This window comes from Glandiceps talaboti, chromosome 14, assembly GCF_964340395.1.
Source record: "Glandiceps talaboti chromosome 14, keGlaTala1.1, whole genome shotgun sequence".
Lineage (NCBI taxonomy): Eukaryota > Metazoa > Hemichordata > Enteropneusta > Spengelidae > Glandiceps > Glandiceps talaboti.
The window spans coordinates 10,149,161-10,175,346 of record NC_135562.1 but is presented as its reverse complement, the minus strand read 5'-3'; the positions used below and the strand labels follow the sequence as shown (position 1 = coordinate 10,175,346).

At 35.2% G+C, this 26,186-nt stretch overlaps 3 protein-coding genes across 3 annotated transcripts; 2 read left to right on the top strand and 1 right to left on the bottom strand.

The window, feature by feature from the left end:
• The first annotated feature begins 2,638 nt into the window (after nucleotides 1-2,638).
• LOC144445235 (uncharacterized) lies at nucleotides 2,639-3,274 on the top strand. The gene has a single exon (XM_078134777.1). It carries the CDS (start codon nucleotides 2,639-2,641, stop codon nucleotides 3,272-3,274), a length of 636 nt encoding a protein of 211 aa, XP_077990903.1.
• A 1,411-nt stretch (nucleotides 3,275-4,685) lies between these two features.
• On the bottom strand, nucleotides 4,686-12,122 carry LOC144445548 (eukaryotic translation initiation factor 2 subunit 1-like). Its single transcript, XM_078135148.1, has 8 exons — nucleotides 11,991-12,122; nucleotides 10,773-11,037; nucleotides 9,668-9,747; nucleotides 8,991-9,139; nucleotides 8,249-8,355; nucleotides 6,929-7,026; nucleotides 6,446-6,589; nucleotides 4,686-5,389 (listed from the first exon to the last, which is right to left on the bottom strand). Exons 2-8 carry the CDS (start codon nucleotides 11,008-11,010, stop codon nucleotides 5,261-5,263), a joined length of 945 nt encoding a protein of 314 aa, XP_077991274.1. The 5' UTR covers nucleotides 11,011-11,037; nucleotides 11,991-12,122; the 3' UTR covers nucleotides 4,686-5,260.
• A 253-nt stretch (nucleotides 12,123-12,375) lies between these two features.
• On the top strand, nucleotides 12,376-24,673 carry LOC144445462 (mRNA export factor-like). The gene is made up of 11 exons (XM_078135022.1): nucleotides 12,376-12,392; nucleotides 14,334-14,543; nucleotides 15,114-15,206; nucleotides 16,437-16,523; nucleotides 16,998-17,084; nucleotides 17,934-18,005; nucleotides 18,705-18,812; nucleotides 19,205-19,311; nucleotides 20,004-20,073; nucleotides 21,062-21,256; nucleotides 21,626-24,673. The coding sequence occupies exons 2-11, from the start codon at nucleotides 14,364-14,366 to the stop codon at nucleotides 21,716-21,718; spliced, it is 1,092 nt and encodes a 363-aa protein (XP_077991148.1). The 5' UTR covers nucleotides 12,376-12,392; nucleotides 14,334-14,363; the 3' UTR covers nucleotides 21,719-24,673.
• The last annotated feature ends 1,513 nt before the right edge of the window (nucleotides 24,674-26,186 follow it).

Here is a 26,186-nt window from a genome sequence, read left to right as displayed (position 1 = left end):
CCATATCTGTCAATAGTCACGTGCTATATGGTTAGTTGAGCATGCAAGATATAACATGTCTACCATGCCAGTTAACGTCATTCATGTTTCGGTTCATTGAATTTTGGCAGGTTCAGGGAATAAATTGCATTGTTTTACTTTCCCATACAGAGGTTTGGGAGAACAAATTTTTAAATCCCTGTTACCATGGACCATGGGTATCAGGGAGATACGCTCGGATGGACTGGAAATTTAATTCGAAAGGCGTGTGTTTTTGCATGGGTGAGGTCAACATATTAACAAGAGGGGTGAGATCAACATTCGTTCAACCTGTGGTTGTTTCAAAGTTTGGTGTCAAATTTTAGCAACCATCGTATGAACGGTATACAGTGTTTTTTATTTGCAATGGATCACTGAATCATGGGGGTATATCCTTCCGTGACTGAATAAAGTCAGTCCCATGTGAACCTCGGTGTCGGTACTCCCCTACCCACCATTGCACGAAGCACAGACAAGGTAAATATGCGATGAACTCTAGTGAAATATTAGATGTTCGAAGTGCCAGACTGTGTCCTGTTTAATGTACATAAAGAGGACAGTGGGCGGAGAATTCATGCTGTTAGTGAGACGGTATGTCATCACACTAACCCGTAAATCACTGAACCAACAGTTCAAAGGGCAAGGGTTACATAAGGCCAGCAATGACATTTCACAGCACAGCTGCTGTGTAACAGAAGTCAACTTCACGACGAGAAAATTAAGTAAGTGGGGAGTATCGGAGACCTTTACCGTGTACACCCAGACCACTAAAACGACAGTTTATAACAGTCAGAGTAACAGTGGTCTGAGCTGTACAGGATCTAGGATATATCTATGTGTCATTTTGTGGGTATTAAACTGTCCGGTTGTCACCCCAACCACTTCTTCTGCATCATATGATACATGTATTGTATGTATTTTTGGAGTATATTTTGGGGTATACGGAGCTGCGCCTGCAGTGTAAGGACAGATACAAACACTTGTGCAACGCTGTACAGCGAGCACTTAATTCATGAATTGAATACAGATGCGGGTTACATATTGCTTTTCACAGGGCGGTGTGTTGAGCGAAACGCGTGCTCCGTGTGCAAGCAGGACTACCCAGTCATATATTGTATACTGTACACACGTTTGGTGGGATTTTCTGAACAATTGTACACGCCAATCATATCTACGCGTGCAGCAATGCTCGTATGTACCGTACTACACATGCTACACGCAACTTTTGGAAAATCCCAAGGACGTGATTGGTCAATATTTCCAAATTGGACTTTTGGAAAGATCCCAAGGACCTGATTGGTCAATATTTCCAAATTGGACTTTTGGAAAGATCCCAAGGAACTGATTGGTCAATTTTTCCAAATTGGACTTTTGGAAAAATCCCAAGGACCTGATTGGTCAATATTTCCAAATTGGGCAATTTGGAAAAATCGACCAATCACGTCCTTGGGATTTTCCAAAAGTGTTCCCGGCCTCTTCTGCAGTGCTTTAGGAACGCAGACCATTCCTCATGTTCAATGCATTTCGATCCCAAGACTCTGCCCGCTACTTCCCGTGCGCTACGTACGTACCATGAACAGCGGCAAGCGGCGTGGCAGCCACGAGATAAGTGCGACTGTGTTTTAACTTTTAGTATATGTACCATGCCGTCCAACATATCAAAGACTTATACTAGTCCTGCTTGCGCGGAGTAAGTTGTCCCTTCCTTCTCCGTCCTGCGAAGAGCCAGCCGTATGTGAAACCTAAAGAATTACAAATATAACGCAACCTGTGGGTAAATATTAGCAATAAATTATCGCCGTGGCTACAAAAGTCCCAGTACGGAGGACCAAAAATCACGAAATCACAAGTTCAACCGTAACTACGTTCCTCCTTACGTACACCCAGATCAAATATGGCGGCGTTTGTAAGGTGGGATGTTAGTTGGAACTGAAAATGTTCCGATTTCGACACTTTTTTGGTTCTTACGAGCGACTACTATCGTCAAAGAGATGTAAGATAAGTACATATTGCTAATATTTGATCGGTGGGTATGTAATTCTTCGGTAAATGGTCTGAGGTGTGGCGGGTACGTTAAATGCAGCGTTGACTGTTACATCATACATGTATGATGTATAAGTTGTGCAGTTATATTATGTTTGTATATTAAGTTTTCACGGACGAAATGTTGATTTTCAAACAGAGAGATTAACTTTAAGATATCTTTTTATTTTCATTATTCATAGAGAAGATAATAAGCAGACGAAATGTGAAACTATATTGTCTGTCGCCATTGCTTTGTATTTTACATCAATGAGGATATACCATTACAGTGGGGAGGGGGGGGGGTGATGATAATGGATAACCTCTATTGAAAGAGTTTAACTTGGTGTCTGCAAAGGAGTAGGCACTTTCTCTTGATAGCCATACATTCCCACCACTTTCATATATAAGTTTCTGATTTCACTTCTCTTATGGTAGGAAAGACCCAAAGATGTATGCTATTCCTACATTTTAAAAACCTATGAAGTTCATTTATGATAGTTAAAGCCACACTTTGATCCCCTTTAAAATAAAATCTGTCATACCGTAGTACTGATAAATATATATATTTCTTCTATGACAGTTATCGACTTGAACCATGTCTAAGCTGATACCACTACACGGTGAAGAAGGTCAAGATTTGTTGAAGACTTCATCTCATCACCAACCAGCCATCATCCAACTATTTGCCAAACAGACCCACAGGACATTTTGTGCTATCCAAACAGCTGTGATTGCAATGAATGCGATGGAAGGAACATTACAAGAAACTGATGGTGAACAATTTTTCAAGGAAGGCACGTTTTTTGACTCCTCACTTATAAATGGCACGATTGAGAAATCTACTGTTGAAAAACAAGGATGTACACTAAAAGAAATGGCTAACTTGTATCAAGCATTTGGATATGATGTATCTATGTACTATGCTGGGGATAGTAATGTTGACGAGTTTCGACAAGTTGCTATGGAAACATTGCTTCATAGTGATTGTCAAGGAACTGTGATCATCAATTATCACATGGGCACCCTAGGTCAGGGGTTATTCTATGGTCATGTTAGCCCCCTAGCTGCCTATCATAAAGAGACTGATAGACTTCTGTTAATGGATGTTTGGCCAGAAACAGAAGAAATTTGGGCAACCACCGCTGATCTATTCCGTAGTATGAATACAATTGATAATGCTAGTAACAAAACAAGGGGCTTTTTAACTGTCCATAAAAATAAACAAACATAGTACTGGACCTTGATATTTACACATTTACAATCTCAATCTACCAGTCCAGCTCTCAATATTACATCACCAAGTTATGTGTAATTTGTTGAGGCAAAGATGTCTTGCCTTCTACAAGTTAGCGCAATCGGTAGAGCGCCCTCTTTAGTTACATTTGTAATATAAACATGCATATTATTACTCATATCATGCATATCTTACTAGTTAAACTTTTAAAGTTAGATTGTATTTCAATCAGTATAGCGCCCCTATAGTTAAATTTATATTGGTCTCGCTGTCTCACTCTCAGGACTTTATCAATCAGGGAAACAATTAAAATGACAATAGTGAGGTTTTAATAGCAAAATGAGATTAATATATTTATCAACTTTTCTGACTTAATTACTAGTCCTTATGATTGTAGACATTTGATAATGTTGAAATAATATTAAATGGTTTTTTAAACATTTTGATTCATTAACATTTATTTCTGAGTGTCTATAATGTAACAAAAGTGAGGAAACATTTCAAATAAACATTCTCTCACTTCAAACTATGGTGGCAGTGTTGTATGTGATCTAGTTATTGATATACTTATAGAGTATCTATGAAATTGTTATTCATATTTAAAATGTGTTGTCTTTTACATATTTATTTTACTGCAATGCATCCATTATATGGTTTTCAAGCAATTGCAAAATATAACAAATACAAATACATATTTAAAATACAAATTTACGTGACAGATACAAAAGATTATGCAACAATATTGAACACTGAGAGGAGTGGGAGAATGTAGAAGGCATTAGATTGATGAACTATTTACAACGATGGATGTCTGTATCTGAAGAATAGGATGTGGGCTTTTGGAATGTGGAATTTGGTCCTTGATTTGATGAACAGTATCATTATATAATAAAGTATCATTGATGAACATATCCAAGTATGGAATTTTAACGCAATATGGTGACAATTTATAGTCACAGAAACCAAAAGATAACAAATAGTACAAATTGTGCACAACTGAGATAGAAATCCAAGTGGTGTCATTATACAAGGGCATTCCTTTCAGTGTGTAGATCTACCAACACTCGGTATTTTTGGAGTTTTAAACTTTGACCATAGATGGTGATTATATAATATACTGGATAGCCTACACAAAACACGGATTGATTTGGAGAAATCACTCTTTTGGATGTACTTATATTTCACTGCTCTCCCTTGAACAGTGACATTTAGACACTATCAGTAATATCATACTGGCACTCGCTAATATACCCCCCCCCCCCATACCAAGGCAATTGATCAAGCATTTTTTTGACTTTTAGTCACACACACACACACACACATGCACACACACATTACCATGCCAAAAGCACGACTTTCAGTTGTGCTAAAAAACAGAAATATAATGATTATGAAGACAAGGTATGACTTTATTTATATCATGATGTACAGTAATTAAATCACAAATACTCGAAATAAATTTGAATTTAATATTTAGACAATGGTGTGATGGGCATTACTATACTGTATCTAACCTAATTTAGTTATTGAGACACTGTTTGACATTGGGGGCACTGTTCCCTAACCTGGATCAGACAATACAGTGGTAGGGAAAGTAGATACTTTGTTACATGGTTTAAGTGGACACTTTGTTACATGGCTAAGAAATCCATAATAGTAACTGATGCAGAAAGGAAAGAAATCTTTCAGCAACATGCAAACTTCTCCAAATGTGGACTGAACATGTCCATATATGGTTACCCACCCTTAGTAAGTCAACTTACATTGTAAAATATAGACTGATGATGATGATAAAATAAATAACATTGCCTAATATGGATTCCATATGCCCTAATATGGAAAGACTTTGTCCTTGTATGGATATCTTAACCCTAATATGTTTCCATTGTAGATAAGTAACGTTTTGGAGTAACTATGAAAAAAGGTCCACAAATATAGCTAAAGATAATGTCTCAAATTGTATGTATCAGTCATTTCTTTTTTTTATTCATCATTATCATCTATTATCTCTTCTTCTTCATCATCGTCCCCGGCAACTTCTTTGTTTGCTTGCTCTAATTTCTCAAGATGTTTAGCCAGTTCTATTTCTTCAATATCTGTTACCACTTTAGGCTGTCAATAGAACATTAATATAGCAGTATTATGTATTGACCTTTGACCTTGCATTGACCCACAATGAGTGTGTCATGTATGACCTTGCATTGACCCACAATGAGTGTGTCATGTACATTCGATTTCTGTTATGCTGAATTTGACTGCAATATTTGCATGAAGTGAGTGCTCACTTGGGGAAACAACCTTTGTCTTTGGACAGAAATTTACATGATTTACAAAAAATATTTCTACAAACGAACTTTGACTTCATGCAAATAGCCAAGGGTGAATTCAAACATGGCAGTCTGAAGTTGGGATGGGTGTATTCAGAAATATCCACATAATGCTACAATGAAATTTGGTGGTAAACTCAAAAACTGTACAGACTTCCGAAATCCAGTTTAAATCTAAGAAAAAAAGAGTGTCTGTTTTTTTTCTTCTGTCACATTTCACCAATCCTATTTCATAGTAGAAGTTCATTGTGCGTTGAGTTTTAAAAATACCTGGTTGTGACATGGTGGTAGACACTTGAACTGACTTTCTATGTACAGTATTAATAACAGAGTGCCTGAACAATTGATTGCACATATATTGGATTATACCATGCACTAGCCAAGTTCAAGAAAAAATGTGAAATAGATAATCAAGGCCATTTTTCCAGTATAATGGTGAGCTGGAAAGACGCCCTCTCCAAGCAAGATATGGAACGGTATTTGGCAAATAACATATATCGTGCACTAGCCAGGTTCAACAAAATATAGAATAGATATACTGGTCGTTCTATGCCATGACAACGCATGTCTAGGTTCTGCTATGTTCGAAATATTAGTCAACATGCTCAAAATTGCCATTACTTTCCCCGGAAAACACTCACGACCTAAGGGTTGTCACTACTCGTGACTCATAAGGGCCCCTTAGGTCACTGGTATTTTTCTTGGCTGAACGAAGAAAAATATCAAGGAATAATAATATCTAATTATTCCTGAAATCATCATGGTCCAACCTATGTCACTTACATCTCTTACAACAAGGAAAGCTGAGTAAGAAATACTACAATGTGAATAATTTACTTACCGCCATTTTAACATTATACACACCGCCATTGTCCTCAATATTATCACGTATTGATTGTATGGCTGATTGAAGTCTGGCAAGGCCTTCAGTACGATCTAGTGTGGTTGTAGTTACTACATATACTGGTGGTGCTATTAAATTTATCTATGGAAATATAAAATATTTAGTATTAATCTATGCACTCCTGAAACTAGTCAGGTTACTGTCTGGCAAGGCCTTCCCCTATCAGGAGGGTATTTGTTTGTATACACACAATAAAATACAAGTTGGGAAATATTAAGTGGATATAATCACCCTGTAATCAATATAGTGTAAATACTGAATGAGTTTGAATGTGCAGACATTTGAGAAAAACTTGCTATCAGAGACACCACCCTACTGTGAGTGTAATTACAGACAACTGGTCAAAAGGCTGTAATGATAAGTTTGAATTTTGTGTTTGCGTTAGCTTGTTAATAGATAATTGACCATAGTTTTACATACCTTGACTGGCATTTCTTCAGTGGAATGTTCTAAACCTTTCCTTAGAGCAGCTTTGACTGCATCAATCCCTTCATAGCCATAACATGCTACTTCAATATCTGAAATCAGAGCAGAGATTTCATCAGACTTTTCACTTTTTTTATAATATAATGTTAAACATGGACATCATACTAGTATTTGTTATTTTGATACTAGATTCTGTTCATATAATTATTCATCTTCCTTTATGGCTTGGTTAGATTTTTGTATGAATAGCTTAGAATCTAGTTGTGTTGGGATTTTGCTCTTACTTTTCCCCTACCATGCCTGGCATTTTGCTAATGGCCTGTTGCTTTAATGAAGCTATGGCTAGGAAACACACAAATTCTTATTGGGTTTTTACTGTGACATGACATCAATAGCGTCGTCATGGGATTACAACCAAATCAGAGGGTTGAACTACACAATGAAAACATGATTATCATATTTAACATTGCTACGAGACATTGTTTTCTGATTTAAGGTTTGAATATACAACAGCTGACATCAGACCGTGGACAAACGGAACCTGTTACAAACAGGGAAAGTAAACAACTGAATTGAATAACACTTGGCACAGCATGTTGGAACAGCAGAGACTTGTATTACACACTATGGTTTCATAAGTACAGTTTTATGGCATCTTTATGTGGACATGAAATGTAAGGGGAACTAGAACTGTGTTTGTGAACTATGTAAACAGGCCATAAAACTTCTTATCACAAACGATGGAATGTAATACAAGTCTCTGTACTTCCTATATGCTGTGCCAAGTGTTATCATTTGTTTATTTTCCCTGTTGCAACAAGTTCTGTTCGTCCATTGTCTGATGTCAGCAGTTGTCCATTACATCAGTAATAGTTGATGTCCATTACATCAGGGGAAAAGCAAGAGCAAAATCCCCACATGACTTCTAATGCTATTGGAAGTTTACTTCTGCTGTAAAAAATAAGGACTTGACAGAAAGGCTATGTCATTGATTGTAGATAGGTGTAGTTGTCTAAAGTATTCTAGTAACACATACCAATCAATACCTTTTCACACCTTTTTAAAAATATTTTACCTCTATTATCATACACCTGTATTACATTTTAGTCCAACTTTTACTTTCAATTGACTCCCTGACATCTGAAGGAGACTATGCCTTTGAAGCTAACATACTTTACAAATGTATTAACATTATCATAACTAATCTCAGAGAGCTACAAGAGCACTTTTATCAACTGCAGAGTGCAGCAGATATTTGATTTTCACTTCCGAACTACAAAACACTGTCTTGGTTTGTTTGTTTGTTTGTCATACCTGCTCTAACTTTCACTTGTTGTGGTGTTAGTCGTCTTCTTATATTCTCCAGCAAAACCGAGTGTGTTTGTTCATCCAGATTACATTGCTCCAGTAATGTTTGGTCACTGCAGGAAAGAAAACAATTAAACGTGTCATATATTCATCTAAAACAGTGAAACTTTTCATGTTACCGTAATAATCAAATCTGTCCATGTTTAAGGCTAATCACAATCTGATGTAGTGAATACTGTAGGAGATTATGTTCAAGACCCTGTGTGTTGAGTAACCCCTCTTCCAATGAGAACATGTCTTACGTTGAACACTTACAGGTACAGTACCTCAGAAAGCTTTGTTCCAACACAGCGCAACGGCAGATCGCAGACAATGATGTTATTGTTATTGTGTTGGTGGTTATGTTTGTTTTCAACTTAAATCTTGGAGTGTTAACTGTAGGGCAGATCTTGAATGGCTACATGTACATGTGGGATTTGAACATGAACTCCTATGGTACTCAGGCAGATCTCAGACTACTATAGGGAATTGTGGCCTGAGGTCAGATGTACATGTAAGAAGTACGCACTCTCTCTCAGAACAACAAAATTAAAAACAAACAACAACAAATGAAAGACATAGCGGTAAAAATGAAACAGAGCCATATTCACTACATCAGATTTTAATCAGATTGAACTCATCTGTAATTACTTTGATGAGGTTCTCTGATTTGGTTTTCATGAAACATATTTCGTTCCTATAAACTTACTTGACGACTTGTTTGAAGGCTTCATATGCAGCACCAGGCTGGCCATATTTATTGTCAAAATACCAAGCGGTTTTTGTGTACAGATCTTCCAGCTGTTCATCACTTTCATATTCCAAAATTTCACCAACATGCCTTAGAATACTGTTCACCTGAAATGTCACAAAGAAGGACAAACATGATTTACAGGATTATCACATTCAGTATTTATATCATGTCTGTAAAGATTTAGATATTGTTTCCCATTATTTTTTGGGGGGTCAGCCATGGAAAATCCAAGTGCCCTAAGGGGCCTTAGTGCTACAATTTGCTAGACTCCTGGTGACAAATCCTTACCTTACGTCTAAATGAAGGAAATACGCTCCCAAATATGTATTGTAATACTGTCTGCAACTCATGAATATTCAGTGTGCAACTATGAATATATCATTTCTGCTGACTCCCATAATGCAATGTCCAGAAGCCATATTTTATGAATGTCTTTATTTTCTGGTGTGGCATTCCCCATTTCAAGGTCATGTTTGCTAATGTAATGCTGCTTCAAGATCATACAATTGTTTGACATTGACCAGTTTCAATTATCAACATATATACTAATTTAGAAAGATATCAATTTGAAATGAAGTGAGAGTTATTAATAGTTATTACCGTACATACATCTAACCACACGCCATACTTACTGCTTTAGCTTTGCTATATTTTTCTTCACATTTTGCAATTTCTTCTGTAGACACTCTTCTTTTTGACAAATCAATATAACCTGTGATATTGTAATGAAATGCAAGTAAGGGTAATATATATCATTACATATGATTGAATTAGTGATTACTTGCATCATTTTGTCATTACGTCACGGCCATAAGGTAGTATACAATTGTATAGTAGATACAACCTTATTGTACTGATGCAATAGTGTGTTTATAAATGTGTGTGTGTGTGTGTGTGTGTGCGTGTGTGTTTGTCTGTGTGTGTGTTTGTGTGTGTGTGTGTGTGTGTGTGTGTGTGTGTGTGTGTGTGTGTGTGTGTGTGTGTGTGTACGTACGCGCATATACTAGTATTGGCACGACAGTGCAATACTGAAAACATTAATGTATACATGCAAATAACCATGTCATTGTCCTCCATGTATATTTTGTATGTACATGTGTACAAAATACTATAAACCTACATTTGTAGAAAGTTTTGCTACTGGAAATATTTTTGCAATATTACAGACTTCATCTACATGTAGTTTCCAAAGAGTAAATTTTACTGATTGCCAGACTGGTACATAGTGTTCAAAAAGGAAATTTAGTCAACTTATTTTTAATTTTTCCAACAAAATAAGTGAAAATAAGCCTTCAACGAAAAATTTACACATTTACAGTAATATCAACACATTTTTTACGAAATAAACAACTATAATGATGACAGAACCCTTTGAGTGCAAGTGTGGGAGCTAAGGATATTTGTTTGATATCACCAATAAGCATAGTTTTGGTGGGATGTCTACGTAAAATTTCCACTTACCGTACTATCCTTAACAAAAACACTGTTAAGAAATCCTGGTAAAATGACAGGAGAATCCAGGGTAGACTTTACCCATTTACTTCCCTCAGCGAAAACACAGATCTGGAAACTCTGGTAAAATGACTGGGGAACTCAAGTAGATTTTACCTAGCTACTAAGTAACTTACTACCCTTGGCCTTGGTTAGTAAAACACTGATATTATATTCATTAGAACTTCCAATTGGAAGTCAGAGTTCTTTTATTCTTGTCCAAAAACATCATATTTCTGTGCTTACCTTTGTCTTTGTCCACTCTTATAACAACTACACATTCACTTCGTCCAACACGGATCAGTTTATTTATAGAACGAATACGTCTCCTTGACAACTCGCTAAGCAGTATCATTCCTTCAATGTTATTATACTCCAGTAAATGTACATATGCTCCCATCTCAGCAATGGAACGAACATTGACCATGACGACATCTTCCTTCTCAGGAAACTTATGTTCATAGAAACGACACGACAGAGGCATCTTGAAGGCTTGTTTACTTCACCAAACCTGTGAAAATATGAAAATGGCTGACAAAGTTAGTATGATCTATGCATGTTCTATATTTACTTGCAAATTGCAAGCTATTTCATCATGCTAATATCAGGTATTGTGAAATTAACTACTCATCTAGATAGTTTGGCTACTGGAAAAAGTTGCAATATTCCAGACAGTCTTCAGTATATAACGGGTGTAATGTATGTTGGAGTAACTTTAACTTTAGTTTATGTGTTGTAGAATATATAATGTATGTACCAATTGTAACATGTAATGTGTTATACTATATGTCTGTGTGGTGTGCGTATATCCTTCATGGAATTATACAATGTAAGTCCTCTGTTGGTGATTTTACAAAATCCTGGGAGTGTTTCGGAGTACATTCATTGTATCTATATAATCAAAATTACTGTAGAACTGTGTCAAGTTATTGAACTTGAAGGTACCACAAAAAGTAGAAATCAGGATAATTTATATACATATTAAACTCTAGCTACCCTATTCTCATCCCTAATCAGTAAACAGGTGAATACAAATGTATATTTATTACTTACTTAGTCCACTGTTCTATATTCTTACCAAATACTGTACTTATATACTAATTGCACTCTGTAGAATATTATACAAAATATTGATTTCTGGGCAGAAAATGAGTAATTTTAACAGAGACAAACAGTATTCGAATATGAAATATACACTATATTGGGCTGTATTTTTAAAATCAAAGAATTCCATTTTGATTTGGTACCTTCAAGAATTAGCGAAAAGAAAATGTGGCCCTAACTTGTTGTGTATGTGTACAACAGTACATCCATGATATACACAGTTTCCAGTGAAGCATAGTACACACAGTACACTCATTCATTATCTAACATGGTGCTGTCAAAAACTTCGTCAAATCATAATTTTTTGGGCTATTGTAGCCATTGGAGTACCAAAGCGTGACAAAATAAAACATGTCTTACCTGAATACACAATTCACTCTTAGTAATAACTATAAATAGTGGCACAGAACAGTGAAATCTGGGAGGATCAGGTTCGGTCTGGTTTCGTTCTGATGCAACGAGACGAGAAAGCCCATGTGGTTGACCTTTGACCCAAAACCTAATATTTTTAGCAATGCTTTTCTAATATAAAAGTCGGTAAATTTTCAATCCTCAAATCGAAAAATCGATCTTATTTGTATTTTAAAATTGATTATAATTATTGATTTAGTTTTTAGTGATCTTTTTATTATCTAGATATTCAGGATGTACTTTTTTGAAAAGCTATTGGTGTTCGAATAAGTTATCAGAAAAAGTACACATCATTCATACAAAGTTTGTCATTCGAGGAATCAATCTGACCTGCAAGGAGTCGTGAAGAAGGTATGGCGATTACATTTGCTCGCAATATTGTTTTAAATACTGTTTATTTTTCTGATGTATAGGTAAAATGAAATCACGGCCTCAAGTTTCTCATGCTTTTGACATGGTAATGTTGACTAGCCCGCTAATGAATGCAAAAAGGTTATCGAGAGATACGTGGTAGTTGGCGGGCTCGAAACTTGGCAAAAAATAGTGAAGTGTGAAGATCGTTATTTACATTGCGCAATGCTATATAAAAAGCAGTTCACACCTTTGCATGCTTCGATATCTAACATGTTTGAAGAAATACGGCTATTTCTGATACTCTCGAATCAACAAACTTTACCTCCAAGCGTTGAATTAGTATTGTAATACATTTAAAATAGACTAATAGAAGTAACTTTCAGTTTTTTAATGTCATATTTAACTTTCTTAATCATAATGCAACCCCCCCCCCACCCCCATGTAGCATGTAATGACTGCTACATCTAGACAATTTTGTTTGTAATACCATGTTTTATAGTGTATCACAGCAGCATTAGAAATGTTGTAATATTAATATTGATAAAATGAAATAAATTGTGCTGTTCCACAATACACATGTAAATATTCTGCTCAGTTAATTCAAGTTCAAGTTCCAAATGCAATACAATATGTCATATTTCGTACTGCTTTAAATTTTCATGTATATTCTCATTTGAAAATCTCAATTACTTTAATTGAATTATTTTAAATATAGCTTATATTGAATAACCGTCATGCTAGTCTGCAAGTGGAAAGATACAACATTCGTGCCATGCTATCAGCCTACCTCGAAAAAAGCCTATAGGCTGAACAACACAACGTACCTCACAGTCTAGTCATGCCTGTGTATGAGTATTCTCAATGCACAACAGACAATATTAAAACTTGAACTACTCTGTACATACAAGTTTTAATAATTTAGTAGATGTATTACAAACTGCCTAGCTCTAGATGTATGCTACGAAGTTCGACACATCTTTAATAATAGCATATACATCCAGAGCTACAAATTGCCATGCAAGTTGAGAGAATGAATATGACTGCAAACTTTAAACATATCCCAAAATTAATAGAAAAAGTGGCATTCTGATTAGACTATGCATATCTGTCGTTATAAACCGCATGCCTCTTAACAGCACCGTCCAAAATGTACCCGTCTGAGGTACGTTGCATCAACAGATTTATGGGCTCTGGCTTATGAGAATGGTTTACATTATATCTGTGATGTTACTTCGCTGTCTCACTGACTGCTTGTGATGCTATAAACAGCAAACGATGAATGTGGTTTGAAAATCATATGCTCAAATCTGATTGGTTTGGAAAAATTGCTTTCAAAACTGATTGGTCACAATGGGGAGTGATAATGTACATCAGCCTTATTGACTGTTCAAATGAAGTCAATATGTAAATATGCCCTGTTGAGATGAGCACAAGAGTGACAGAATTTACATTTAGCAAATATTATGTACACATTTACATATAGGCATGGTTGTAATGATCACTGGGGGTGTGGCTAAATTAATCGTTTGCAGTTCCTATCAATACAAGTGGTTAGACAGCGGAGCAAAATGACAGATGGCGATGTAAACAGGCTACATTATGATTGCAGAAAAAAATTAAATATGTATTGTAATACTGTCTGCAAGTTAAAATATTTTATTATGTATAACTCTGTCTGCAAGCTTGAATAGTTGATTTGGTAGAACCATGGAGATAGAAACACATGGTACAACACAGGGACTTATACATGTCTACAGTATACCTAATGTCGACAGTACTATGGTTGCAAATATGCTTCAAACTTTGAATATATCTATAAAATTTGTTATAACAAGATTACAATGACACAATGTGATGTACCAGTTTTCCATAAACTTGCCATCTCTGATTTTCTATTGTATTCATCCAAATTTGACATTTAAAAAAAATATTTTCTAGTTTTCTCAATTATCATAGAAGCCTATCAAGATGACTTTTGCTGGTGGTTTTGGGACAACATCGTCTGTGTTTGGCCAGACAACAGCTGATCATAATCCAATGAAAGACATAGAAGTGACATCACCACCAGATGACAGTGTTAGTTGTCTTGCATTCAGTCCTATGACTATACCGTCTACATTTCTCATTGCTGGATCATGGGCTAATGACGTAAGTTGGTAGTGTTTGTAATTTTGTTGTTATTCAAAGTAATTATACTTGTAGTATACAGTGTTTTCTCCAGGTTTCAAGGACAGGGGGGGGGGGGGGAATTGCTGCCCCCTCCCCCATCAAATTTTGGGGGTTGCTGCCCCCTCCTCCATCAAATTTTTGGGGGAATCTAGTTCAAATTGGGGCGGACAGAAGCATTTCATATTGTTAGCCTTTAGGTGGTTGCCTTGTCTGCAGCAATCATAAACGTTTGATCAATGAAAGTCAAGATTTCAATTTGTGAGAACTGAGCCTTTAATTACTGCAAATGAAGATTTCAGTAAGGTTCAGTGGGCCAGTCTGCAGAGAAATTCAGTCAAACAATGTTTGTCTATCTGATGATAATGACTGCCTGTGGTTTGTGCTATTTTCTTGTGCGTGACAGTGCATTACTTTGGAAATATGAAACCATGGTCATAATAAAGTTGTTGTAGATTTTATTTCACAATATGAGTTCTTCATCAATCTTATTTAGGAAGCTATTCAGTAGATGGTAATGTGAATCTTGTTTCTTGCATTTATTTGATCCAGGTCAGATGCTGGGAAATTCAGAGTACAGGCCAGACAGTACCTAAAGCACAACAAACACACACAGGACCAGTACTAGATGCATGTTGGCATGATGTAAGTACTTACATTGTAAAAGCACAGCAAACACACACATGACCTGTACTACATGTAGATGCATGCTGACATGACGTAAGTACCTAAAGCACAGCAAACACACACAGGACCAGTACTAGATACATGCTTGCATGCATGATACAAGTATTTTGCCATAATTTGCTACGATATGGAATAAATATCTGTTGCTTATGATGCTTGCATTGCTTTGTAATTCCCTTGGTATGTTGAGTGAGTTGGGTTTCTTATCAAGCTGTCAAAGAGTAACAGAACTCCACCCTACAATAAATAGAAGGGAAAGTTTTTTTTACCTCTATTAATTCCTATGTGATCCAAAGTTGCATCAGTCATGAAAATCTATACTGAATCACATGACACATGAAATAGCACATAGCACAGTTTTCTTTAAAGTGTTACACAAATGTGTAAAATTCACTTGTCTATATTTCAATATACTTTCACTACTTATTATGTTTTTCAATGTATCCCCAATCCAAAAGTTATATATATATATATATATATATATATATATATATATATATATATATATATATATATATATATATATATATATATATATATATATATATATATATATATATATATATATATATAGATATAAATGGCACAACTTACAGTTGTTTGTAAAGCAACAGTTTACTAGGTAACATGATATTTATGGATCATATGAAAGCCTGACTGATAATAATCCTATATGTATATCTGTATGTATTTCAGTTTACTAGGTAACATGATATTTATGGATCATATGAGAGCCTGACTGATAATAATCCTATATGTATATCTGTATATATTTCAGTTTACTAGGTAACATGATATTTATGGATCATATGAGAGCCTGACTGATAATAATCCTATATGTATATTTGTATATATTTCAGTTTACTAGGTAACATGATATTTATGGATCATATGTGAGCCTGACTGATAATAATCCTATATGTATATCTGTATATATTTCAGTTTACTAGGTAACATGATATTTATGGATCATATGTGAGCCTGACTGATAATAATCCTATATGTATATCTGTATGTATTTCAGTTTACTAGGTAACATGATATTTATAGATCATATGAAAGCCTTACTGATAATAATCCTATATGTATATCTGTATGTATTTCAGTTTACTAGGTAACATGATATTTATAGATCATATGAAAGCCTGACTGATAATAATCCTATATGTATATTTGTATATATTTCAGGATGGAACTAAAGTATTTACAGCGTCTACTGACAAAACTGCCAAAATGTGGGATTTGAATTCCAACCAAGCCATACAGATAGCCCAGGTTAGTTTATTTACATGTAATGGTGTATCTGATTCAAATAATGTGAATTAATGAACACGTTACAGTATAGTTTGGTTGTTGTATTGTTTTTATATGAAGCAGCAGAACCTACTGACAGACTGATTATCTAATCAATATAAATTGAGTGAGTGGGTGGGTGGGTGTGAGTGAGTGAGTGAGCGAGTGAGTGAGTGAGTGACTTATCAACTGACTCATGCAAAGTAACTGGCCGGCCGGCGAACCAACTGACTGACTGACTGACTAACTGACTGAGTGACATAGTGAGTAATTAGATTCACTGATTAACTAACTGACTGACTGGATGACTGAGGAATTGACTTATTTGCTGAGTTGTGAGTAACTGATATGATTTATTTATTGACTGACTGACTAACTGATTGATTGATTGAGTGATTTTGACTATAAAATAAATATATACATGTAGAATTGAAGAAGATTTGTTATTATTTACAGCATGATGCCCCAATCAAAACAATCCACTGGGTCAAAGCACCAAATTACAGCTGTGTTGTGACAGGAAGCTGGGATAAAACACTCAAGGTAAGAACATCTCAATGCAAATCATGAAAAGATTATCATAATTCTATAAAGGGGAGGTGAAGGTAGTTATGGAAGGTGTGTCTGTGTTTGTGTGTCTGTCTGTGTGTGTGTTTAACGGGAGGGGAATCCTCCCTCAAGGTAAGAACATCTCAGTGCAAATCATGAAAAGATTATCATAATGCTATAAAGGGGAGGTGAAGGTAGTTATGGAAGGTGTGTCTGTGTTTGTGTGTCTGTCTGTGTGTGTGTTTAACGGGAGGGGAATCCTCCCTCAAGGTAAGAACATCTAAACGCTAATCATGAAAAGATTATCCTTATGTTATAAAGGGGAGGTAGAGGTAGTTATGGAAGATGTGTGTTCGTGTATGTGTCTGTGTCTGAGGGGGGATCCTCCCTCGTGATATCAAAGTGGGTAATTATGCAGTTGATAGACATGAAGGGGAGGTGAAAGCAGTAACTGTTACAAAAGGATATGGGGAGGGGGGTTATGTGAGAGCATTAACTGTATACATGTCTTGCACATTTATATAGTTGTGAAAGGAGGGGATGAAATCTGAATACAGACTTACTGGGTTCATTATGTTATTTGCATTTATTAAAAATGACAAATAGCATCAAAGTCACTGTTAACTTTATACCGCTATGAGAAATATACTTTATCATTCTTGTCTCCTTATGTTTGTAGTTTTTGGACACAAGAACCCCTAACTTAATGTTAACTTTACAACTATCAGAAATATACTTCATAACTGGCTCCTTATGTTTGTAATTTTGGGACACAAGAAACCCATTGTTAATCTTACAAGTGTCAGAAAGATGGTCATAATTATTGTCTCCTTATGTTTGTAGTTTTGGGACACAAGAACCCCTAACCCAATGTTAACTTTACAACTACCAGAGAGATGCTACTGTGCTGACGTGGTAAGTCATATTCTCTGTATGTTATAACCTTTCAGAAATATTCCTCTACTGTATAGATTGTTGTCAGAATAGGGTACAGTAGCAATTTCTATGTCCCTTTTGGATGAGGTAAAAGTGGTGCTGATGCCTATAATTTCTGCATTTTCCCCAGGAACAAAGTAACAGGAGCACTGAACCTATGTGTAATAATTGTCATGTTCCAATCTTACTTCTAATTATTCAGATTAAAATCAAACTTTAAAAATTATAGGATTCGCATTTGTCCTTTGCAACTTTTGTTTTATATATTCAATGAGTATGTCTCTTCTCTGAGAGTTAATTAGTGAGAGACAAATTTCCATGAGGCATGAGTGTCCATTTGGCATATTCCAGGTATTTGCACAAGTTCTTGTATGTTCTTGGTAACTATACATTTGTAAGTGACATTTAGATGTTAGTCACTCTTCGTACTTACAGTGTGGTAAATTTAATCAAACCCTGCATGGGTTTGAACCCCGACTGCAGTGGTAAGAGGCAAGTGGTTTAACCATTTGGCCACAGACAACTCATAGAAAACGCTTTACTTTGGTGTTATGGGTTGTACAATACCATATCAGATCAGAACAAGGGTGAGATCACATGTCCATATGTACATCATTGATACCAATACCATACATAAATAGTAATATTAATACTAAGTGTTGTCTATTTTTTTTGTAGTTGTACCCAATGGCAGTTGTTGGAACAGCAGGCAGGGGAATTATTGTGTACCAGTTAGAAAACCAGCCATCAGAGTATAAAAGAATTGATTCACCATTGAAATATCAGGTAAGATATTAATAATATTTATTACTGTATAAATTAGAGTAATAGTAAGTTATAGCAGCATTGTACTAGCAAGAAAATCAGCCATTTGGAGTATAAATGGATTGATTGACCATTGGAACACTTGGTCGTGCATTATTTTACACTGTATTGAATTTGAAATTATGAAATGATGTATCATGAGAGTTTTAAAATGACCAGTTCTGTGAAAACAGTTTGGTACTGGAAATTGAAGCGAAATGAAAGACAGTGAATTTTACTTAGTTTTTCTTTTCAAAGCTCATTTTAGCAGTATTAGATATCAACAGTGAGAATGTTGTGATTTTATTACAATTTTAGTACTTAGTTGTGTTTTTAATGAGAATACTAACCTGTAATATGACTATTTTTTACAGCACCGCTGTGTAGCTATCTTCAAAGACAAGAAACAAGCACCTACAGGTTTTGCACTGGGCAGCATAGAGGGACGTGTAGCCATACAGTTTGTACAGGCATCAAATCCGTAAGTTATGAACACAAGCTTTCAGTACAATATAACAGTGCACTGTGGTACATTACAGTACAGTACAGTAGAGCACAGTACAGTACACTAGTACAGTACAGTACAGTACAGTACAGTACAGTATGGCATGATATGGTACAATACGGTATACATGTAATACAGTTCACTGCAAGTACAGTACAGTGCTGTACAGTAGAGGACAATATAATACAATTCAGTGCAATACACAAAATGTAATATTGCCTTTTACAGTCACTCAACTTGGGAATATTTTTACATAAAAAAAGCACACATTTTACTGAAAACAATAACTAAATACGGTTTATGTAATGCTAACAAAAACTGAAACGAAATGTGTAATAAACTTAAAAACAACCAACATACATGTATAGCATGCATAGAAGATAACAGCAAATTTAAAGCAAACATTGCAAAGCCTTATTTGGTCATATATGCAGTGACTGATTAATTACACTTGATTATAAACATTCAAATGAACAACACTCCGGTTAAGTGTTTTACTCAGTGGCCTGCATGTCTGTTGTAAAACATTACTAAACACTATTTATTGACCTGTATTTTGTTCTGAAATAACTACTCAATCTCATACTACACAAATTTAGTACTTTGTGTAATGAGTTGATACACACGTCGCCTATTTTTTAGCATTTATATCTCTTTTTACCCAACAGGAAAGACAATTTCACATTCAAGTGTCATCGTTCAAATGGCAGTACCAACTCAATACAAGATATTTTTGCTGTAAGTTATAACTTTTACTCTATCCTGTTAATGAAATCCAGATTTGTTACTTATTAGTACAACTTGCATAAATACGTATCCAAAATACTACTTATACTAATTGTAAAATAGTCAATTTCTCTCACCCCATGTCAGTGTTTTTGTGAAATCCATGTGTGTTCCCAAGTCGTTTTATCAAGCTACTTATCAGTGTTTTGTTATAAGGATTGTATAAGGTAACAGATACTGTAGTACGATTTTTGATCGTTTTATAGTACAAATGACTTTTCCTTGGTGTTTCATTCATGTAACATGATATTTTTTACCCACACTCGGACATCTTCTAATGCAAAAGAAACAATTATACATAAGTGCCAAGCACAGTGGGGATATAGAAGTACTCAAGTTGAAAAGTTGATTATAAGTTAGAAAAGAAACAGTTGAAGCCATTGAAATCATCAAGTCCATGCATAATGATTTCATTAGAAGCCAGTTTCTAGTACACTGTGAAAGAATAACAATACTTCAATGTAATTGGGGAAAGGATCCTGCTGTGTTTATTGTGTCTGTTATTGTTAATCTAGAGTTGAAATGTGTCTATCTTTGTGTCAAAAACGTAATATCCAATGAGAGAAACACCAAGCCAAAACATTTTAGCTGTAATGACCCATGAGTTCAACACCAAGCCAACATCATTTATACTGTATTAGGGCTTCACTCCAAGACATGGATTCAAAAATATGTTAAGTTTTTCTGGTTTCCCTTTTTTGATATCAGAATTCTAAGATCTTAGCAAAAAACATTGAATGTTGAGAATGTGATAGAAGTTGAAGATGTAAAATGAAAGTTATGAAAATGAATTGAATGTCTAATTTTAAACCAGGAAACACTTGTAACTGTGAAGAATCAAGCACTGAAATACGTTGTTAGTTCCATCATCAGTGTGATATTTCTTGCACAACACAAAAATATTCTGGTATACATTCCATTTATCTTGTCCATTATTTAGGTAAATGGTATTGCATTTCATCCTGAACACGGCACCTTAGCAACGTGTGGATCAGACGGACGGTTCAGTTTCTGGGATAAAGATGCAAGAACCAAACTGAAAACATCAGAGGCTTTAGACCAACCAATCACCTGCTGTAATTTCAATGCACAGGGCAACATATTTGCATATGCCGCAAGTTATGATTGGTCCAAGGTGAGATACCAGGTTATTATATTATGCAAAGTAACATATTTGCATATGTGTCTAGTTATGATTGGTCCAAGGTGAGATACCATGTGACTATGTTACATAGGATATGTCTCTAGTTAAGGTTGGTCCAAGGTAAAATACCAAGTGAATTCATTATACAAAGGAACATATTTGCATATGCCACTATGTGTCTAGTTGTGATTGGTCCAAGGTAAGGTACCCGGTGATTTTGTTACATTTCTAGAACTAAAATTTTAGAAAATTTACCTCGCTGAATTCATAAGATTAAATTTTTCCTTTCCAACAAATGGCACAAATTTAATTAATGTATTAATACTGATGTTGTTTGACTACTTTTTTCCTGTTTTACAGGGACATGAGTATTTTAATCCACAAAAGAAGAATTACATCTTCTTAAGAGGAAATGCAAATGAAGAACTGAAACCCAGAAGTAACAGAAAGTAAAAATGGGAAGAAGATGAAATTTTGTGCATCAAACACCACTTCCTATCTACACCCTCTGTATAACTGCAGCGGCTGAGCATCAAACACCACTTCCTATCTACACCCTCCATATTACTGCAGTGTTTGTGCATCAAACACCACTTCCTAACTACGCCCACCATATAACTGCAGTGTTTGGCATCAAACAACATTTCTAAAAACACTGTTTAACCATGTGAGTGCATCAAATGTGAGATGTAAATGCATTCTCTGTATAAATTAAGTGTTGTTGCACCAAACATTACTTCTAAAAACACTCAGTATATCTATCTGTGTTGTACATACCATTGGGGACAACCAACTTACCAAGGACAATATTGTCAACAAGTTGATAAACACATCTCAAGTATATGTTAATTGGATCAAGACTTTTCTTTGTGTTTAGTGTACAACAGAGTACACTAAAGCAGTTCTTCTGATAAGGCTTATTGATAAGAGGAAGAAACTCTGATATACTATATGAATTATGAAAGCTAAGATTCTCTTTAAAAAAAGTTTCACACTCCTAGTATCAGTGAACGTATCATTACGGGAAGCTCATCTCTTAGGCCAAATTCTTGACATTTATTATATTATCAAAGTAAGATATATCTTTGCAAGTGAATTGAATAATTGAAGCAGTTCTTTTGTCATGATAAGGAGTGAAGCCCTTGAAATTCCTGATATTACTGGTACTGTATTACCAAAGCCAAGATTTAACTTTGTGTCATGTTTCTTACTGCTTGTACTAGTGTATCGAATGGAACCAAGACTCATCTTTGTGTCAAGTTTGAAATTCCTAGTATTACTGTATTATATTATCCAAGCCAAGTTTTCTCTTTGTGTCATGTTTCTTTCTCTTTGTACTAGTATATTGAATGGAACCAAGACTCATCTTTGTGTCAAGTTTGAAATTCCTAGTTACTGTATTATATTATCCAAGTCAAGATTTCTCTCTATGTCATATTTCTTACTCCTTGTACTAGTGTATCGAATGCAGTCAAGATTCGTGTTTGGTATTACTGTCTCTTCACTGTGTCTTGTTTACAACTGAGTAAACAAAAGCCATTCTTATGATAAGGTGCATTGATAAGAGCAAAACTTTTCTTTGTGTCAAGTTGGCAACTCCTGATATACTATATTAATTATCCAGACTTCTTTGGGTGACAAGTTTCAAACTATAAGTTCCTGTGTATTGAGCATTGTGGGGAGACTTGTCTCGTGGGCTAAACTCTTTGTATTACATGTATTATTTTCTCATTAAGACTTATCTTTGTTTATAGTTTACAACTGAATTAAGTAAACTGAAGCCATTATTTTTTTAAGGTGTATTGATTAAAGCCAGATTTTTCTGTGTCAAGTCTGGAGCTACTGGTACTTTTGTATTTATCATAAAGCAAGACTGATCTTTGTGACAAGTTTAGCACCCAATGACTTTGTAGGAGTGCATGTTTCATTAAAGCAAGACTCACCTTTGTGACAAGTTTAGAACTCCTTGACTTTGTAGGAGTGTATGTTTCATGAAAGCAAGACTCACCTTTGTGACAAGTTTAGAACACCTAGACTTTTTAGGAGTGTATCTATCATTACTTTAAAGCAAGACTTGCCTTTGTGACAAGTTTAGAACACCTAGACTTTTTAGGAGTGTATCTATCATTAATGCAAGACTCACCTTTGTGACAAGTTTAAAACACCTACACTTTTTAGGAGTGTATATATCATTAAAGCAAGACTAATCTTTGTGACAAGTTTAGAACCCATTGACTGTGTAGGAGTACATGTTTCATTAAAGCAAGATTCGCCTTTGTGACAAGTTGTGAATTCCTATAAAGACTTCTCCTGGCTTATGACTGAACTGAGTAAACTTAAGTAGCTATTTTACGAATGTGTATTGATAAGTACCAGACTTCTCATTATGGCAGGTTTGGATCTCCTGATACTGTTTATGATCAAAGTCAGATTTCTCGTTGTAACATGTTTGAAAGTAGTCTTTGTGAAGTCGTGATATTATTGATTACCAAAGATTGACTTCACTTTATGAATATTCACAGACAACCAACAATGTATTCAAGGAAAATTATTAGACATTGTACATGTTAATTAGAGGTCAATTTTATCTTTAAGTGGTATGCTAATAAGTTGAAATTGTGATTCATTGGGGGGGGGGGGGGGTTTGATCAGATATATTGCACCCTATTATGTGTACTGCTACACAAATAGTTTTACCTACAGATGAATAAATACTGTGCAGGGTGTATGATATTATGATAAAGTCATTTGTATCTAACAAAACAGGTTCAAAGAATTGTTCAAGTTGCAGCTAGTGCAGCTGTAAGGCAAGTATCATCTTTGTGACAAGTTTACAAATGGTCAAGTCATTTATATCTAAGAAAACAGATTAAAAGAAATATTCAAGATGTAGCCAGAGGCAGCTTTAAGGCAAGTATCATCTTTGTGACAAGTTTACAAATGATAAAGTCATTATATCTTAACAAAATTGATTCAAAGAAATGTTCAAGTTGCAGCTAGTGCAGTTGTAAGGCAAATATCATCTTTGTGACAAGTTTACAAATGGCAAAGCTACATCACTCATGATAAGAGTACACTGATTAGATTAAACTCTTTATGAAATTTTTCATCATAATACAAATATATTGATCAGACTTTCCTTTTGTTAAAAATTTGCATCTCACTGTCAAAGGTCTGCACCAATCATGTTATTTGTCCAGTGTCACACAATATTTTCTGTAAAAAGTTTTTTTTCCTAATGCTTTCAGAATTCTAGTTATGAGAATTGGTTCAGTTTTCAGTATTTTGTATCCACAATGATGAAGTTGTCATGGATGTCACAAATTAAATGAATGTACTCGTTCATCTATGATTTCTATTTAGATAATTTTGTTGTACAGTAGCAGTGACTATGTAACTTTTCATATCAAATTTAAATAAATCACAGGAAAACACTGAGTTCTTGACTACGTTATTTGTACAACTATAATATCTGACAATACTATATAGTTTTCAACTGCCCACATACTAGTATTGGTTCAAAAATTACACAACGAAATACAATGCCAAGTTGAAGCCGCTGCATTTTGGAATTAGTATATGTGTATTTATCTTGTCTTGAAATTAGTATATGTACATATATGTTGTCTCAGTAAAGTTGTTATTTATATATCTTGAGTTCAGTAGATACTTATGCATGCTTAAAAAAAGAGCAAAATGAGACACATTGTAACTTGTAAAGTATCTCGTCAAAATGATGCAGGCTGGTACCGACCGTGGATACCAAATTTCGTTATCTTCAACTGTAATGTTTCACCACTGAGGGCGCTAACACTAGAAATGGCGACCATGCTCCATGCTCAGTGTGGTGGTTGTGAGCACGTACGTACGTAGACAGCACCGTGTTAGAAAAATAATGACGACTTTATTATATAGCTAAAATGCTTAGATTCTGGTGATATTGTCGATATATAAACAAACTCATCAAATTCAGCCTTGGTTTTGAAGTTTGAGAAGTACTTCATATGTAACCTTTTGCAAATTTGCAAAATTTTGCTCTTTGAGTTCCGATAAAAGTAAAACTGTTTAACTACTAAATAAAAAAACCTACATCCTTGTAACGATTTTCCCTATCAATTGCATCTGTACATCTAAAACAATATAATTAACTTTTTAAAAACAATAACGTATCGTACATTGTCAAATTCCAACATGACCATGGCAACTAATTGTACAAAAAACAACAACAAAAAAACTACGTTTATTTTACAAAATCTTTAGAATACGCTTTTCTTCGAACCGGATCCCCTGTGATCTGACCCTCGGAAGAAGGCAATTCATTTGGCCTAGTGGCACGTCGTCCTTGGCAACTCATACCACATGGTCACGTATGATTTTATGGGTGAATATATTAAATATGATATTACCAATGCACTGTTGCTACTTTTACGTATACTCCGTCTTTACTTGTTTGGATACACAACTTACCGTGGCCATTACCAATTCTGGTACTTGGTTTGTATATTAACGAAAAAGAGCCATGCCTTGCAGACGAACACAGCTCACGCCCATGTAAGGCTGGAGTCAGAAATTTTGGTCAAAAAAAATTTCGCAGCCCCCCCCCCCCCCCCAAACTCACGCTCGCAAAAAAAAAATCATGGCCACCCGACATGAACCCAAGTATTTTCGTCCCCCCCCCTTCCCTGCTACACATATTTTAATGTGTAATGATACAGTAACCCCCCCCCCCCACCACACACACACACACACACACACACACACTTCACAGTTGTACCGTATATATGGTGCACTACAACAGTGGAAACCAACTTTAGCGTCCATACATAACAATTAGAGATTTCTTTACAAATATATTTGGGCTTTGCGAAAAAGGTCTTACATTGAGCTGTACTTTGAGATACTAAGTCAGCAGGGTTTTATC

Excerpts from the sequence above, each read along its gene's own strand:
- LOC144445235 (XM_078134777.1), top strand. The coding sequence starts at position 2,639 with ATGTCTAAGCTGATACCACTACACGGTGAAGAAGGTCAAGATTTGTTG.
- LOC144445548 (XM_078135148.1), bottom strand. The coding sequence starts at position 11,010 with ATGCCTCTGTCGTGTCGTTTCTATGAACATAAGTTTCCTGAGAAGGAA. Across the intron at positions 9,748-10,772 it reads AAGAGTGGACAAAGACAAAG|GTTATATTGATTTGTCAAAA; the intron begins GTAAGCACAGAA and ends ACAATATCACAG. Across the intron at positions 7,027-8,248 it reads ACAAGTGAAAGTTAGAGCAG|ATATTGAAGTAGCATGTTAT; the intron begins GTATGACAAACA and ends CTCTGATTTCAG.
- LOC144445462 (XM_078135022.1), top strand. The coding sequence starts at position 14,364 with ATGACTTTTGCTGGTGGTTTTGGGACAACATCGTCTGTGTTTGGCCAG. Across the intron at positions 18,813-19,204 it reads ATTCACCATTGAAATATCAG|CACCGCTGTGTAGCTATCTT; the intron begins GTAAGATATTAA and ends TATTTTTTACAG. Across the intron at positions 20,074-21,061 it reads CAATACAAGATATTTTTGCT|GTAAATGGTATTGCATTTCA; the intron begins GTAAGTTATAAC and ends TCCATTATTTAG.